The sequence below is a fragment of the Arvicanthis niloticus genome, chromosome 2 (genome assembly GCF_011762505.2).
Source record: "Arvicanthis niloticus isolate mArvNil1 chromosome 2, mArvNil1.pat.X, whole genome shotgun sequence".
NCBI classification, from domain to species: domain Eukaryota; kingdom Metazoa; phylum Chordata; class Mammalia; order Rodentia; family Muridae; genus Arvicanthis; species Arvicanthis niloticus.
The window spans coordinates 55,102,997-55,121,764 of NC_047659.1; the positions used below are offsets into that span (position 1 = coordinate 55,102,997).

An 18,768-nucleotide genomic window follows, 5' to 3' on the forward strand; every position below is an offset into this window, starting at 1 on the left:
CTGACTTTTACCACACACCTTGGTATGTGGGACACACACAAACACACTAAATAATCATAAAAAATTAAGACAACGCTGTCCTTGCTAAATCAATAAACCTTTAGAGTTTATTGCCACCTGCTATGACTATTCCCCCCCTCCCCAGGTCCTCTCTACTGAAACCATCATTATGGTCCATATTTCTTGTAATGCTTTTGGATTTTTTTGTTTGTTTGTTTCAAAAACATTTTTAACACCCTTTGAAAGTGTTTGAGGCTCCCTGGAGTATTAACAAAATAATAGCCACCTTTTCTGTTTCCTTGAATAAACACTTTTGTAAGTGCGCCCCTCCCCCACATTAGGCAAACCGGAAGGCTCCAAAGCTCTCCCTGATTTTGTATTCTCATTTTAGGACATGGGTAGTCTGACTTCTGAGCTCTTTTCTTTAGCTCTCTGTTGTTAAAGGTATCAAACCATGAGGTGCACATTATTTGGGGGGGGGGGGAGTTTTATTTCTTCTATTTCTTTTTCCACTCTCAAAACAAATCAATTACAGTTTAAAGCTTAAGTTTTTTTGGGAAATGTGTAGCATTCTTGCACAATTGAAGGAGACTGGAGCTGAGATAGTAGGCTTTCAATTTCCTTTTCACACAGTTACAGTTTACATTGAAAGCCTCTGTCTATTTACAAGAAGACAGTGGGGCTTTAGTTTGGTTGAACAGGCAATGAAACTGTCTGACCCATAACCCTTCAAATTTTATATTTGCCAAACCTTATTAATAATAATTATTCATATGATGGTTTATAGACAGGCTTTGCATACTCCTACTTAGATTCAAATTCAACCTCCTCCTAGACACCTAGAAACCACCTCCTAGACAATTTCTTTTCTTAAGTAAAACACCAACCAAGTCTGTCTCAGTTTTCCAAATCTCCATTTGCAAAATAAGTTCATTCAGTTTGAACCTACATCGTTTTTTGAGACTTGAGTGATGGAGGAGCTATGAAATGCTTAAATTAGCCAAGTAGGCACTGCTACCACTGCTACAAAAGGTCCAGAAAGCATCTCTGTAAACTTCATCTACTGCGTGAATTCACCTACTATGTGAATTCACCTACTGTGTGAGCCTCACTTACTGTGTAGTCTTTTGGATGTCAGGGTCTAGTAATCTGCTCTTACTCACTCTCTAGCAAGTTTGTCCATGTCTCAACTCATCAAAGAACTAGCATCTCTATGCTAGACTGGCTAGCCTTTGTGCCCCTGCATAATCTCTTTTCTTCTCCACTGAAGACTCCAGCATCCCTTTATCTCCTCTCCTATGCCAGCCCTTTACATATCAGGAAACCACCTCTTAGACAATTTCTTTTCTGAAAGAAAACATCATTTCCTCCCAAATTTTCCTTGGTACCCTGGTCACTCACTTTAAAATCCTTGGTTGTTTGTGCTGGATGGAGAAAAGTATAAAAGTTACAGATTATATTTTGTCTCTCATACAGAAAAACAAACGAGGAAATGAATGTCATAGAGCAGGAGGCTAAATCAGAGGATTTGCTGCTGGATGGTGTGAGTTTGTAGCATCCAAATAGTGGTTTGAGTTGTGCTCCACAACAGAATTCCAAACTCATCCCTATGCTTAACAAAGTTTCCATCATTTCACTTTGAATTTCTAATGTCTCCTGTATTGTAAGAAAGATGGCTTTAGACTAACTATGATCACGGTATGTTTATTTCATGCATAGGATCAGAATATGTATAAGTGTTCACATCTATGATTTTTATAGTGGTTATTGTTTGGGCTAGGGACAATTTAAAGTGAAAGTATATTTCAAGTCAACTTAAGAACATATTCAATGACCGTCGTAGTCTCCCAAATCACAAATATAAGACATAGTATACAATTCAGTGAATGTTAAGATTGATTTACTTGGGTATTGTTGTAACACACAATTTAAGTGTATTTCAGTGTCCATTGACTTGCATTATAGACTTATTAAGATATAAACAAGCCATATACATCACCACTTCATGTGCTTCTCATCTGTATCTAAGAGCAAAGTTCAAGTGAAAAATGGATAATAGGAAAGGCAGGTCTGTGTATATAAAAGTGTTTATGCCATTATGTAATTCAGAGTAAAGAAGATGCAGGAAGTAATACTTCTCTTTATTCTATAAGTCACAGATTCCAGGGGAAACATTCCTCAGAGGCGTCAATTTACTGACTAATAAATAAATTGTTAAAATGTGAAAACGTAAAAAATTTAATGATTGTATTTCAGAAAGTCATGCAATCTAAAGAAATAGATATAAGCAGAGGAGAATCTAAATGGGAGGTCTCCATTAAGTCCCTCCCCTCAGAGCTCAGGGAATGCTTAGAAGGAGGAGAACAAATGGAAGAGCCAGACAGGGAGGAGACCACGGAAAACCAAAGAACATGGCTGTCTGAATCATGTAAGCGAGCCTGATACTCAGACACTGGAACAGCAAGCACAGGGCCTGCTCAGGTCTGCACTAGGACCTCTGTTTATGTATTTTTGTAACTCCTTGGAGTGAAAATGAGTGGGTCTCTGATTCTTTTGCTTCCTCTTGCTTTTTTGCTTCCCTTCTATTACGTTGCCATGTCCAACTTTGATATGATGGGTTTTGCTTTAGCTTACATTTTATTTTGTCATCTTTGTTTTGTTTTGTTTTGTTTTGTTTTTATCTCTTAGAGGCCTATTCTTTTGTAATAGGAGACAGAAAAGAAATGGGTCTGGTGGGGAGGGAAGAGGAAGTGATGAGGGACTGGAAAGAGTGGAGAGAAAACTATAATTGGATATACTATACAAAAAGTATCTATTTTCAATAAAAGGAAAAAATTTTTAAAAATACCAGTACTATAAAGTACTATATATAGTATATAGTACTATAGTTATAGTTCTATTAACTCAGAGAATTCCATACCATGTATCTTAATTATATTCACCTCCACTCCTTCCCCACTTCCTCTAACCCCATCTCCTCCCTGCTTTTGTTTTATAAGAGACACTCACAGCAGCTGCCTGCCAGCTCTCTGACTCTTACAATCTTCCCACATCTTCTTCTACTGGTTAGACTAAAATGATATCAAAAATAATGGAAGTTGTTTTGCAAATAAGCCCCCTAACTGGAGAGCAGTGAGGAGAAGGCTTCCTACTCTTCAACAGTAAGCAAACATAGGGAAATAATCTCCATAATTAAATAAATACATTTAGAAAATCATTGTCATTCAACTCTACATCTTTCTCCGGCATTCATTTTGTTACACAAATGTTGATTTAGTCACTTTCCTATTGCATTTAACTGTCTTCTTTTACGTGGGTAACAGAGATTTGCTCTAGAGATATAGATAAAAATGTATGAAGGAGAATGTTTGAAACCTGAAGAACAAATTATAATTAAAATGCCATTGGATTCATCTTTAAGTCTTACTCTGCTAATAAAACTGCATTTTCTCCCTTTTAATGACCATTAATATTGATAAAGTAATCTGAGGCAGATGAGTGTGGTGAATTCTAAGAGCCTGTGACACTACTGTAATATCTGAGTCCTCAAGAATACCAGAACATTGGGAGGTATTCAGCATGTGGCTTTGGGGAACAGCTGTTAACTTACAAAAGTAGAAGAACCAGAAGGCTGAAAAGAAAATAAGGGAAAAGGGAAACTAAATCTTAGAATGCTTGGACAGCACCATGAACTTGCCTTGTTTTCCAGAGGTGACATCACTGGGAAGCTTTGAATTAGAAAACATAACTGAGAGACTGGAGAGATAGAGCAGGCGTTTAGAGTACTGGCTGTTCTTCCAGATGACCTGGGTTCAATATCCAGCCCCCACGTGGCAGCGCATGTCTATCTAATGCCACAGGGGATCGGATCCCTCACATTGACACACACTGCAGACAAAACACCAATGCACATAGAGAACAAAAAGGAAATGTAAAATATTTTTAAAAGAAAGAAAGAAAGAAAAAAAAGTCACTGAGTTCTGGTTTATAATCTTTGTATAAAATATGGGAAAGGTCAATCCTGGAACTTTCCCTCAGATATAGATATAGATATAGATATAGATATAGATATAAATATAGATATAGATATAGATATAAAATACATCAGGAATAAAAGTTTTGGGGGATAAATAACAGAAAAATCAGCACATGATGGTACCCAAGATGGTTTTTGACAAGTAGTGGAATGCCTTGGTTGGGCAGCAGTACAGTGAGGAGCTGTCATTTCCCTGAACATTCTTTTATTGTGACTAAAGTACAAGACAAAGAGAGGGAGGCCACAGAAGGGAGACCCTCAGCTACTGTCCAGTGGCCACAACAATGTCAGAGAGTTAAGGAATTGGAAACATCAATAATCACCAGATCTTTGTATAATACAAATAATATTTGCATAAATATGCATAAGTGAAGGAATATTTAGTCTAGATCCATAGCTGAATAAAATGGTCTAGATAGTCTTAATCATTCTATGTTGCCTGCACAGAATTGTTTGGTGGGGTTTTAAATTTTTATATGCAAATAACATTATTTCAGATAATGACACATTGCAGGACATTCAGGTAGTGTCTTCACTGTATAGAGTGACATTAGGCAAGCTCCTTACTCACTGTGGAACATCATATGCCTGGGAGATGAACAGATGACCACGCACAGATCCCTTTGACTCTGAGTTATATGTTTCTCACATCTAATTCTCTTACAGGAGCAAGCAACCAAGAAGAAAAGAAGAGATGGGAATAGTGAAAGGCAACTGGATTAGGGGAAGATGGATCAGAAGAGAAAAGGGATTGGCTTGTGTGACTACAACAGTCAACAGAACAAAACTATGTCCTGACTCAGAGATGTATACACATATATAGCATGTAATGATATAAATACTGTAACTGACTATCTTGTCTTTGAAAACTTGGTCTTAGAAAATGAGTCTAAATTGACATCTGTTTTTGTCTGTTTGCTTGGTTTTGTTCGTTTTTTATTTTGTTTTGTTCTGTTTTGTTTATTTGGTACTTCTTCCAGGAGAACTTTTCAGCCACAAGTCACTAACTGGATAATTTACTCCACCTAATGTGTGAACTGTTGCTATAAAGTATTGCATACCAGGTTTTTTCTTTTACAGAGATTTATGTGATGTGGTATTAAATCCTCTGGAATACGTCCCCTGTGTTCTGGGGTATTTTCATTTTCTCCTCCAGGTGCAAAAAACAAGTTGATAACAACCAGAAGCTGGCTTGTCAGTACTGTACTCGGGGCCTGAGCTTGGAAAAGTACAGCACAAATGCACACCGCCCCAGCACCCCCACCCCTCCTCTCAGACTCTTGACAGCCGACTGGACTGCCTTCTAAAGGGCTCTTGATATTTCATACATAATGTGGACATGCTTTTCAAAAATGGTTTATTATTATTTGCACTAAGCTATTTGTCAAACTCCTTTCCCTGGTTTTATTTCCCTCTATAACTAGAAGGAAGAACTTGAATTGAGATAAATTTTAACTGAATTATTTTAAGTTTTCTCCTTGTGAAACCTGAGACGTCTCTCCTATAATGGGGAGGCTTTCAAACACATTTCCCTTGTTTCTGTTTCAAATTCCACTGTGTTTATTTATCCTCTTGTTGCTTTTTCAAATTCCATTTGTCTTGATTCAGTTGAGCTCTAGAGATCTTTTAGAAGTTTACATGATTAAGTACTCGGGGTTGTAACAGTGAAAAAGGATAGTATTTTCCTTCTTGTAAATATAGGTAGTAAACTATGCTGGTTAACGTTGACTCAAGTCCTTAAAATTAATAAGGTGGCTTCACTTACGTTTCTTGGTTATTAATCCCATTAAATGTGTAGAAAAGATTCAGTTTATAGATATGGAGACTTAACTCCACAGAAAAGAAGTGGCTCTGTGTGACCTTGTAACTTGACAAGCTTATTAGCTTATGATCCATGAGAGAAACCATCAGAATTGTAAACACAGAAAAGCCCACTTCCGTAGGAACCAAGCTCCCATGCTTTCTTCAATGGGCTAGGGAACCACTCACAATGAAATCTCTGGAGTTTTAGGCATAAAACACAAGATACTTTTTGTCATGTGGCTGGGTGGGAAGAACAAACTTAGCTTTCTTTGGCCTTGACTTAACCTACGATGATTTGTGCAAAATCCAACAAGTGGAACAACCTCTTACAACAACCTGGACAGTTAGTAGATCTTCCTCTTCCTTTACCCCCTTGTCCTTCTCCTTTTCTTCCTTCTCTCCTTCTTATCCACCTCCTTCTCTTCTTCTTCCTCATCCTCTGCCTCTTCTTTTGGTTTTAAAGAAGGGGATCTCACTATGTAACCGTGGCTGGCCTGGAATTCACTATGTAGACAATGCTAGCCTTGATTGTTGAGATCCACCTGCCTCTCCAGTGGAGTGCTGAGAATGGAGGAAAATACCACCACTCCTTGCTCAATGTTTCATTTAAAAATGCTTTCTATTTTCAGAGGGCTGGAGAGATGGCTCAGTGGGTAAGAGTACTTGTTCTGTAAGAATGAGGACCTGAGTTCAAATCCCAGAATGCAGGTAAATGTCAAGGATGGCTGTATGTATCTACAACCCCAGCACTGGGGCAAAAGAGACAGGTGGATTTTTTTATTGGATATTTTATTTATATTTCAGATGCGATGGCATCTTTCCCCATTTCCCCTCCCTAGAAACCCCCTATCCCATGTCCCCTTTTCCTTTTTGCTTTTATACAATTTTTTTTTAATGTTAATCAAAGGCTTTATAAGTTTGGTAATGCTCAATCAGTAGTGTAACCCAATACCCAATCTAGATATATCAACTATCTTTGACTGGTGAAAACACGTGAACATCTGCCTCCATGCCCCCTCCTCTTTCTCTCTCTTTCTCTCTCTCAAGCTGGTTAGCCTTTCAGTAAATAGTGATCATCTGGTCAGATGAAAGAGTCAGTCTCAAGGTTAAAAGCAACAGAGAAAGACACCTGAGATCTTGTTCTGGCTTCTGCATGTGCATCCATGGGCATACATCCTCACACAGACACACACATACACACATACACAAACACACACACACTCACTTATGCCCCCCCACCCATACAAATTTCAAAGTTTATTCTTAAAAATAAACTTGACTATCTCAAAAGGGGAGTGTTGTCAAGTTTGTGCCAATAAGCACTAAGAATCACAAATTATAAATTACAAAATAAATATGAGGCTCATTTTAAAGACTGATTACTACTTTACCCTTACTCTCCACAGAACTTGAGACATGATAATTTTCACTCACTGCGCCTAGACTCTTTCAAAATACTATATCTCTCAAAAGTACTGAAGGTATGACTTTCTTTACTTGAATCAAAGCAACAAGACAATGAGAACTTTAATCACACAAATATCTGGCAGATGGCTGAAGAGTCCTTCCATCCTTTCAGGGAGTTGTCTTTTCTTTCTCTCTTTATTGTTTCAAGAAACATTTTTCAAGGCGTCACACAGAAAGGCAGGTTTCTCATTACAGTGGCCCCGCAGCATGGACTCTGTGGATGGGATTCCCTAATCACACTAATTACATTACCATATGTTACTGTCTGCTTACTTCTTTTGCTCTAATGAGACACAGATTTCTTAGTTTAAATTTGTTACTTGGTTATTGCATTTTTCAAGTGATTGAAACACTTATGAGCCCCTTTATTTGATTTTGAGAATATACTGTCTAAAAGCTTGGCATGAAGGTCCATGAGATTAAATACGAATTGTCTGTCCTACTAAACATCGCGTTTGTATGTGAGCTTAAGCTTGCCTGTTGTAATTAAAGCTTACATTAGAAATAGATGATAACTAAATTAATTTTAAAATGGTGTTTGTTGAACGAACAGGAAAAATTTTAAAAATTAGACATTGTTATTAAATTACCCCAAACTATGTCTGTATGAATAATTAACATAATATTTCAAAGAAAATATAGTTATCCAAGTCACTTTCTTTGTTTACATAATGTGAAATTTAAGTGTGTGTCTATTGAGTAATAGGCTCAAAGGACTTCGCGCGTTATTTGCCAGGCAGTGGTGGCTCACGCCTTTAATCCCAGCACTTGGGAGGCAGAGGCAGGTGGATTTCTGAGTTCGAGGCCAGCCTGGTCTACAGAGTGAGTTCCAGGACAGCCAGGGCTACACAGAAAAACCCTGTCTCAAAAAACAGAACAAAACAAAACAAAAGAGAGAGAAATAGGAATGTGTCAATGTATTAGATTCATGCGTTTAAATATACATATAAGTACATGTTTTACAACAGTAGAGTAAAAATAAAACCTTTTTAAAGAAAGAAAAGAAACAACCTGATTTCTATTAAATAAAGAACAGCTCATTATTTATTAACAAATACTTCCCAATTATTTCCAATCTTCTGTGTTGTAGAAGCCCTGAAAGAATGTTGTGAGTGAGCTGAGGAGAGGCAAAGGTATCCTCTTCCCTCTGTACATGCTCATCCCTTGATACATGCTGCCCTTGGTAGATTTCTGCCTACTACCTCAGATTATCCCACATGAGGGTTTTTTCTGCTGTCTGACTGTTTTTAACAGTACATTTTTTGGGGTGTGTTTGAAGATTATCATTGGAGTACTGACTCACTTGCCTTCGAAACGTGTCTGACTTGTGATTGGCAACATGTCTGTTCCTCTCACTAGGTGGCTGCTGTGTCTTTAGGGACCTTCTGCTTTCTTGTTTGGCTAACATGAAACTTGGGGGATGGGACTTGACTGGTGTGTGTGTGTGTGTGTATGTGTGTACATGCACACGTATGTGTATACTTATAGCTCACTGGTTTTCAACCTGTGGGTCACAGCTTCCTTGCATATCAGATATCTTGACTATCAGATATTTATATTATGATTCATAAAATAGCAAAATTATAGTTATGAGGTAACAATGAAATAATTTTATGATGGAAGTTACCACAACACGAGGAACCCTACTAAAGGGCTACAGCATTAGGAAGACTGAGAGAACCACTGATGTAATTGTTTTCTGAAGTAGGGTCTGGTCTGGTAAAAGCTGTATAGACCATTTGAGCTTTAACTTGTGTTTTCTCTGCCTTTGCATCTCAAATTCTGGGATTACAAACAGGTACCACTTTACCCACAAGTCTAGCTGCCTTTTTTTCTTTTTTCTTTTGTTGTTCTAGTAGTTAGGGAAATTACAACTTTTGTTACTTCTCTTGGTACTTGATTCACCAGTAGTGTGCATTATTTAACAAGCCATTAAACAACTATAAAGGCTTTTACTATTTTAGCTTTATATTGATATTTCTCTCTTTAATGGTTGCACTAAATCATTCAATTATAAAGTAAGATTGTTTCCATGATCTATCAACTGGTAATCAATCAACATTTCTATCTCTACTTATTTATTAGTACATAAAAATCAACTCAGTATCTTTCAGCCTATCCATATTCTTTTTGTCTGTATCAGTTCTGCCTTTTTTCTGCTCAAACCTGACTGATTAATAATCCAATCTTTATTGTGAAATTGCTGGCTTACATAATGGAACAACCTCCCCATCATGTGGGCTTTTAGAATATTGCTATGGAGTTGAAGTCATGCTATATTATTAAAATTATAGACATCAATTTACTTTATGGGAAATGGGTACAGCCTTTTATAAATCATATACTGTCACATAATGTTGTCAGCACCTTACATTTAATCATTCCAATAACCCTAAGTGATAAATATTCATACTATCTTGATGTCAAAAATAAGAAAAGATAACAAAGATAAGACCACAAAGCTGGTAAATGATAAGCTCAAAAAACCTGGGTCCACATTTCAGTACTTGGTAAAGAATTTCTTGCCTCCGGTCTTCTATACAAAGCTCGATAAAAATAATATTATCTGGGTAAATATCAATCAATATTAATTTCCTTTCATTCGAGGCCAGCAGTATTTTAAGCACTCTTTAGATCTTTAAAATATTCATTATTATTTTACTATTTAATCAATGTCTTTATGATTAGAGGTTAGAAAATGTCAATGTTAATTGCTAGCAACCACCAATGACTGAGAATTAAACTCATTCTGGTTCAAAAATCCAATAGAGTTCCCATACTTAATCACCAAGGTTACAAGAAACCACCTAGGAAATGTGAGCTTAGCTCCTGAGCAGTGTTATAGGATCCTCTGTGATTACTAAACATGTGTGGCAGCAGAAGGGGATTTCCAGGGGTCGACAGGGGCGTGGGGAAGCCATAATGCATCTCCTGTATAATTCATGTTTATTTTTAGTAAGCTATTAAGAATTAAAATTTAATGTACTCCCCAGTTGTCTGCTTTGAGAAAAACAAGAATGTTTAGAGATTCTGTAGATCTGTAGGACTTCTCAAACAGGTCTCATTTTGACTGAATTAACTAAGAAGGTAATCTGGAAATTACCTCAATCATTTATCAATCAAGAAAAATAACAATAGAGGCCTCCACCTGTTTTTGTTTATGCATGTATTCAATAATACTCACCAAATACCAACAGTGTTCAGCACTTTCTTACCTTCTAGTCCAGCAGCAAGATGTGATAATGAGAATAGCTTTGTTCTAGAGCTGCTTCTGTGTAGATCCTTGAAGGAAGGAGTGGAGCAGGCAGGTTAAGATAGCACAGAGAACAGTAAGACTAGACAACATTTTATACAAAGGCCTGCCAGAGACCCACAGAAGCAAAACCTGTAAAAGACACTATCACCATAAACACAGGCTCCACTGAGACAGTGAGGGTACAACATATAACACAAATAGGCAAGGAGTGTTCAAAGTGAGTCTGTAGCCCAAGTGATGTCATCATCACCTTGGATGAATGACTTTGGAAAAGGACATGCATGTGTGCTTGTTAATAGATGTTGGGATATAGAGTTGCTGCTTTGTTAGGCAAGAGGTCCTTGTGTAACATGCTGAGTGGAGCCTTGGGGGCTAAGCTATTCCTCTGCTTGCCTATCTCTCAGGGCACAAGGGTATTTGTCCTGAAGAAGCCCCATATGCTCTCAGAACCCAATCTGTCACATGGCCAGCCTTACCCCAAGATAAGAATAGACTTAACTTTGTAATTAATTTTAAAAGAAGAGAGGACGTGTGTGGAGTGATGAAGAAGATGGGGAGGTTGTAGGAAGAAAAGGAAAGAGAAAAGACATGAGAAGAGATGGTATGATGACACTGGTGCTACCAAGCCTAAAATGTTTACTCTACTTATAGGGAAATCTATAGGACATTTGATGTAGAAAAGAAACTTTTATGAAGAGGAACAGTGGACCAAAGTCTGGACCACCAGATTCCAGCATTCACCTAATAATTCTGTGTTCCAGGAATTCTTGTAACTCTAAGACTGAGGGACCCAATGTTTACTCTGGGCTCCATGAACGAAAGTATGTGTGTATATACATGTGAGCACACTCCCCCCTATAGGTAGATGGATAGATAGATGACTGATGATAGACAGACAGACAGACAGATAAATGAGATGTAAAAATCTATAAAAGGAAGAAAAAAAGTAGAGAGATTAAATTTATTAACTGAGTGGGATTTTTCCTAAGACTGGAGGAGAAGTCAAATATTTCCACAAATAAGGTCTAAAGACCTGAGCAAAGGAAAGCTCTTCAGATGGTGAGAAGAGATGGAGCTTTTGATCCTCACAATGGTAGCATTTAACTTTAAAGTAATGCATGCTGTGGTAAGTTTCTCAACAACTAAAGAAATCAGAGATTAGAGCATGATCAGTTCAGCCATTTCTTGGGAGCTTCGTTTTATGTAGCTTTTACTTGCTGTTGGGAATTGAACCCCATACCTCAAGCATATTGAGTGCATGCTGCTTAATGAATTATGCTCACAGCCAGGATTTAATTTGAGAGATCAGGTAAGTCATGGAGGCTTTGATTCTGGAAACTAAATTCTAAGTCTGGGTCTTCCAATATGGAAGACACTTGAACACATTGTTTTATCTTTCTTTTTTTTTTCTCACATTTATAAATGGCTATTACAAGCACTGGCCCTGGCACCCACAAGACACCATTGTGGTGGCTAAATCAGCCAACCCACCACTCTATCTCCACAAAGCTTTGTTGAACCCCAGACAATACCTGCCATTCATGCAGCACACAGTAGAAATGAGACTCTAATGCTTAACTATTATCCAAAGGCTTTATATATTTGGTAATGCTCAATTAACAATTTGCCCACACAATTAGAGTTGTTTCCCAATATCTAACCTTAAGATATAAATTGTTGCCCAGGACTGTCCTGGACCCGTGGTTCTCCATGGCTCCTACATCTCTCCTCCTCTAACTCCTCCTCTTTTTTCTTCTCTTCCTTCTCCTCCCTACACATCACTCTGCCTACCTCTCATACAGCCCAATCACTGTGCTTTATATAAAGTAGTGGGAAGATATCCCACTACAAATAGTTATCTCTTGTATTTCCTGTCAGAATTAAGAAAGTTATCCAGAAAGCTGGCCCTGGGGTCATGAGAGTGGGAGAGCAGGACTTGACTCTCACCAGCTGTGGCACTAGAGAGAGCAACTCCACACCCCTTACCCACACCTTTCCTGGACAGCCCAATAGAGCTGGCCCTTGTGGTGGCGGCTTTCGTGAGCTGGCCAGAGACTGTGAGATCCATAGAGCTGGCCCAGCTCCTCACCAGCTGCAGCACTTTGGAGAGTGAGTCCCACATCTTGTACTGGGCAGTAGAGTAGAGCTGACTCTGGTGGTATGGGTGCAGGTGAGCTGTCCTTGAAGGCATAACAGCAGGAAAGCTGACAGGATATCTTGTATGCTGAAGCATTGGGTGAGCTAGCCAGGCAGTGCTGGAGAGCTCACTCTTGTGATACAGGTGCTAGAGAGACTAAGGGGTGCCAACTCAGCTACCACTCAGATCAAGGGCTTTGAGTTGGCCCACCACATCTACCTCATCTACCAACTGTTATAGAGTGGGGAAGGGCTGGTCCTACAGGTCCATAGATACACAATCTCTATGACGCAGGGCAACAACAAGATATCCAAGAGGAGTCCAGGTAAGGATCCAGTATTGATAGTGTAACAGAAGTCAGAGGCCTCAAACCAGACTAACAACTCATTGCAATGAGTAAGTAAAGGTATGTGGACAAAAGAATATACAGTTGGACACACTGTGACACCCTACAAGTTCCTGCCAAAAACCCGCCTTGGTTTGGAGAGAGGTTCTGAGAAAAGAGTATCTGAGAGCCATGAAACAAAAGACTTGAGTCAAATCATGGGTTGAAGCTGGCGGCCTATGCTCTGATTGAAACAGCTTTCTAGCCTGATTTCTCTCTATTCTGCTTTCTTTCTCTCTGATATGTCTTCTCTCTATGTTCTATTGGAGACAGTTCAAGCAGTTCTCCCTTGCTATTCCAAAAAATTCTCTTGACAGCTCTTCTCTTGCAGATCATAGGCCCAGTCTTATTTTACATATCAATCCAGTCATTTACTCTAGGTTTTCTTTTGATTTTCTTATGAATCAGCATTCTGTGACCCAGCCCCTTAATTCTTGGGAGACATTTTCTTTTAACATTGCAAAAGAATTCAGAGATCTGCCTGCCTCTATTAAGCACAGACAATAAACTAGCTAGGTGGAACCCAGTCCTGAAGTTACCATTTCTACCACCTCTAGGCCTTATCTCCCTCTGTCCCAGGCCAACCCTGAACTCATGAATCTGTCTGCTTTTGTAATCCTAAACAAACAACAACAACACTTAGCTGGGTGGGATCTCAAGTGATCACCACTCTCTAAATCTCTTACCTCCTTCCTTAGTATCTTTCAGACAAGTTGGCTCACAGTTCAGCTGCTGCTTTTGTGTCTTTAGATTTGTGGGAAGACCACCTCTCTGGGGAGACCCTCACTCAAGTCACAGCCACCCAAAAACTCGCAAGACACCGAATCTGGATGCAAACAGCAGAGGCTTTATTTGGGAGAGTTAGCCGGCTAATGGTCAATTCATTTGCCCACGCAGGAGCTGAATTGACAGAGACCGGCTGGCTGAGGGGCTTTTTAAAAGAAGAAAACTACAAGCCAGGGGAGTGAGGAGGGGGTGAGGGGTTGCTAAGGAAAACGTAACATAAAAATAGTGGAAAATTCCAGAGGAACCCAACCTAAGTGAGTCAGGGTCATGTGGAAAACACTGTATACTTATTCTTCTCAAAAATGTGGTCTTGCTATGTCACTGTGGTCTTGCCCTGTCACTTGCTCAACTATTTCTCAGTTGCTCTGGACACAGCCCTGCCCTGTCATTGTGGTTACTAGTTTATCAGCACCACCTAGATGACTTGCATTCCTCTCTTCCGGTTCCTGAAACCAGCCAGTCTACATTTTTAGCTTGCTTCAGAGAAAATTTTCCATTCCCTTTAAAGTGAGGCCTAAAGAAAAGCCTATATACATTTTATAAAATGATTTTTATAATTTTTCACTCTACATGTGAAGTCCCTCATAATTGTTATTGCATCCTTTTTTGCATAGTTGAGAAATTATATATCTTTAAACTCATGCTTTTAGAAATTATATATTTTTGAACTCATGCTTTTAGTTCTTTTTCCCTGTGGGAACTTAAGGGCTGTCCTGAAGTTCCCAGAATTTACCATTTTGCTGAGTCATTAGCCACACCTTTGCCTCCCCAGACTCATGCTGGCTCTGATTATCATGGAATCATTAATGTTAACAAAAAGGACATTCCTTGAAGGAATGCGAAAATATGTATATTATTATACAAACAAGCCTTACACAGAAGCCATTAACAAGTCCCCATAGCAACCATAAACATTCATGGAGGCCCACACCTGCTGGTCCTGTCCCAGGGGCAGGAACTTAATCATTATGTCCCTACCAAGGCCATGAGGGACTCAGCAGATTCCACAATGAAATGTTTTTAATGCATTGTTTTGTTTTATTTATTTTTAAGTTTTTTTATTATTAGCTTTTAATTTTCTTTGTGGGAAGGGAAAGGTTACAAGGGCAGAGGGTAGACATAGAGAGACAGGGAGATGAATGGGATTGGAGTGTATGATGTGAAACTCACAAAGAATCAATATAAAGTAAAAAAAAGAATTAAATAAGTTGTTAAAGTTAAGGAATAAAGAACTTTATAGATCTATATATATCCTCAGAGCATAGAATGTACTATGTGTTCAGATACTACTGTATATGAATACATTGTAGCTAATACTCTTAGTACTGAATCAATAGATTCTACATTCCAGTTCTACCTGGGGATAAAGATTTTAAAAAGGCGATTAACCTCCTTCAACCTACCAGTGAATACATTACCCAAATCCATGTATTTAATCCTCACCACAACTCTAAGTGAAAAATCCTGAAGGAATTCAGGAAAGTTGAAACTCCAATGACTTAGGACATAATGTTTGCATGATTTATTAGACTACAAGAGAATAAAGCAACAAGAAATAAACCTCCTTTTTCGTGGAATGTTTAGTCTATCTTGGAAGCAATGTGAAGAGTTCTTTTTTTATTAATGCTCTGTATAATAAAAAAATGGAACTGGATAGAAAGTGACTACGTGCACATTGGTTTTTATTAAAAAGATTTCTTGAAATAGGAAGTACTTTCATATGGTTAAGTATTCCAAAAGGGAAAGTGTGATTCAATTATTTGGAGGAGGAGATAGAAAACATAGTTTGTAAGTTGTGTGTGTGTGTGTGTGTGTGTGTGTGTGTATGTGTGTGTGTGTGTGTGTGTGTGTGTATTTGTGTGTGTGTTCTTGAGGATGCATGTGGGGGGGCAGGCTGTGTGCACATACATGCATATATGTATAGAAGCCAAAGGTTAGCCTTGTCTGTCACCTTGCTTACTTGAGACAGGACGGATGGTTAGTGATGCCAAGGATTCTGCCTCTCTTACTTCAGCAACCTGGGATGATAAATTCAAGTTACCATGTATAACTCACTTTCTTTACATGGGTTCTGGGGATTGAACTCAGATACTCATGCTTGCTATGCAAGCACTCTATCAACTGAGCCATCTCCCCACTCTACGTTGTGAAATCTTAAAGTCTCTAATATTTTATCTTATGTCATTAAGGTCCATACAGTCATTCAAACATAGATATACTAAACATGCATACACTGCAGTAAAATTCATTCATACACTGTGCACTGATTGTTATTTCCAAATAAACTTTTGCTGTGTGAAATATATTTTAAAAAGGCAATCCATGCTACCGTCAGCAAGGCACCAGTGGACAGGCCAATCTGTTCTCAGCCCAGCAGATAGGTTGACCTGTTCTCAGCCCTGCAGACTCTCTGACTCAAAGCTCTGAAATCTCTCCACCTCGCTCACTAAGTTCCTGAGGCAGGCTGTTGCCCTGTACTTCCAAATTCCCTCCATGGCTGGCTGGGATGCCCTGCTGCTGTACCTTTTTCTGGAACTCAGTTGAATCACCATGTGAAGGAAAACACCATAAAGTCTTAGTTTAGAATCTACAGGTAACACAATCGTTGGGCATAGAAACTAGCATCCTAATTTTGTAAGCTATGTAAGTTATAAATTTTTTGAAGGCACATCCTGGCAGATCTGCCACCTAACCCGGGGGCCTCTCACTACCTACATTGTGTCTCCATAGTCTCTCCTGTCCAAAAGGAAGTATCTTTCTCCTGACTCCCCTCTTGCACCTACTCGCCCAGTGATTGATTCCTTGAAATCCTTATTCATTGGGGGAAGATTCTTCCACAAACTCTATCTTAACTGACTTACAAATATGTACAGTACTTATTGTTGGGTTCCAGGAATTGCCTCTCAAACCACTTGAAAACTTGATCAGACAGGGATAGTTTATTGAGCATATACCTCAGGGCCATGGCACAGATTTGGGAACAGAACCATGATCCTGAGTTAAGATTCTACAGGATTTTTAAGGCCAAAACCCACAAATATCTGTGTCAAGTTATTTCTCCAATCAGGATTTAGGAGTAGGGTATTGACTTAGGAACATGTCTTTGTTGTACATTTATTCTGCTCCCATTGATTGGGGTATTCAGGTGTAACAGCACACTTGCCTTGCCTAACATTCATTTCCTAACTTGTCTACCAGGATGGGACTTGTCTAACATTCATATCTTAACTTGCCACCCAGGATGTCAATTCCCAGAGAGGTCCTGGGAACTTAAACTTTACCAACTACTGCTCAAAATGGAAGTCTTATTTCAAATACTTTCTTATAGTGGGGCAGATGTTTCTCTTACGTTGAGATCCATTCAACAATTTTTTTTATACCATAAAAGCTTATACACAGGTGCAGGAAGTGTTGTTCAGTGGTTGATTCAGGTCCAAGCATATTGTGGGTAACTACATAAAACAGTTCTATTGACTTTTATCATGATTGGTTTCCAAGGGCACAGAACATAACAGAATAATAATCTTGGCATTACAAAGTTTCCTAGTAACAGCAGAAACATATGAAAAAGTTTCCCCATTATGGCAGGCTAGCCAAGTAACTGTTACCTAGGCCTTAACATTCCTAGGCCTTAATATTTTACCTAGGCCTTAACACTTATGACAAAAGTAAGTTCTAGTAAATGAGCTCACTGGTATAGTTAATGTCTTCAGGATGAGCACATTAAAGAACTTATTTCTGCATCTAATAATAGTTTAGAAATAAGTAATTTTCCAAATAAATTTAAGGGAAAATAAAACCAAAATTTTTGTCATCCTCCAGAGCCAAAGATGTTGAAAATGAAACAGGAGAAGTAGCTTTCTTTTCCTCTCAGGTGGAGATCCTTCATGTACTCTCTAATGGCAAATGCTATCCACAAAAAGCTACCTTCTTTTGGAAAAGGAGATTCTAATTCATTGCATTAAAAAACTGCTACTGGACATAAACCTTTATAATATTACATTGTCCTCATGATATACATATCTCTGTGGGGGATGTGGAAGTCAACCTTGTGAGGGAAAAAGCAGAATGGAGAGAAAGGTGCCACAGGCTCCTGAGACTCCTCCAAGAGTCCTGATGTGCCACACACAGCATTTGATCTAAGATGGCTCTTGGCACACCAGTGAAACAGCAAAAAGGGACTGAGACCAGGTTGGTGGCCACTTCCCCAGACTTCACTGAAGCCCTCACAGGTGAGGGTACTCTCCCAACTCCTTCTGAGTTACCTCATTAGGTGGGGCTTTCATTGGAGCATTGTGACAGTGTGGTGAGATACATTTGGCCCAGGATTTAGGGTCTTGGGATTGGCTCAAACAGTGTATGTAAGCTTATGGGCTGGGCAATAAACTCAGATCTGCACCCCAAATCTGGTCTCTGGAGTCAGATTTCCCGGAATTCATCATGTGACTCTATTATCTCTCACCCCCAATCCTCAGTGTTGTTCCCACATACCTCAGCTTTATTTATTTCAAGATGCAATAGTACTCTAATGGCTATTAATAGTTATTCTTCAGGAGTTAAAAAAAAATGTGTCTTTGGTTTCTCTCCACAATTTTGAGATTCAAATTGACCATACATGAAATAACCTCAATTTTGTTCCTCCTTCCAGACTTGGCTCTCCTAACCTTTGGAGCATCTGAATTCCAAATGGACCGGAACATGCTAAGCAATGAGCTCTGACAGATAGAAGTGGCCAGAGCAGAGATGTTGCCACAGTTACAGGGCTTTTTGTGATTAGCTCTGTTTTGAGGAAAATTGAATGCTATAGATTTTGTATTCAGTTAGAGGAATTTAAAAGTTTTTCAGAACTTTCCAAAGTGGAAAAGCACAGCCCAAACCAAGAGGCAATTGCAGCCTTG

At 38.8% G+C, this 18,768-nt stretch overlaps 1 protein-coding gene across 1 annotated transcript in view; it reads left to right on the forward strand.

Annotated features, from left to right (window-relative positions):
* Positions 1-5,155, forward strand: part of Ppp1r1c (protein phosphatase 1 regulatory inhibitor subunit 1C) — a 108,661-nt gene extending 103,506 nt beyond the window's left edge. The window contains exon 5 of the mRNA XM_076928954.1: positions 4,703-5,155. Coding sequence (XP_076785069.1) covers positions 4,703-4,740 — 38 coding nt within the window. The 3' untranslated portion in view covers positions 4,741-5,155. The remainder of the gene's footprint in view (positions 1-4,702) is intronic.
* The last annotated feature ends 13,613 nt before the right edge of the window (positions 5,156-18,768 follow it).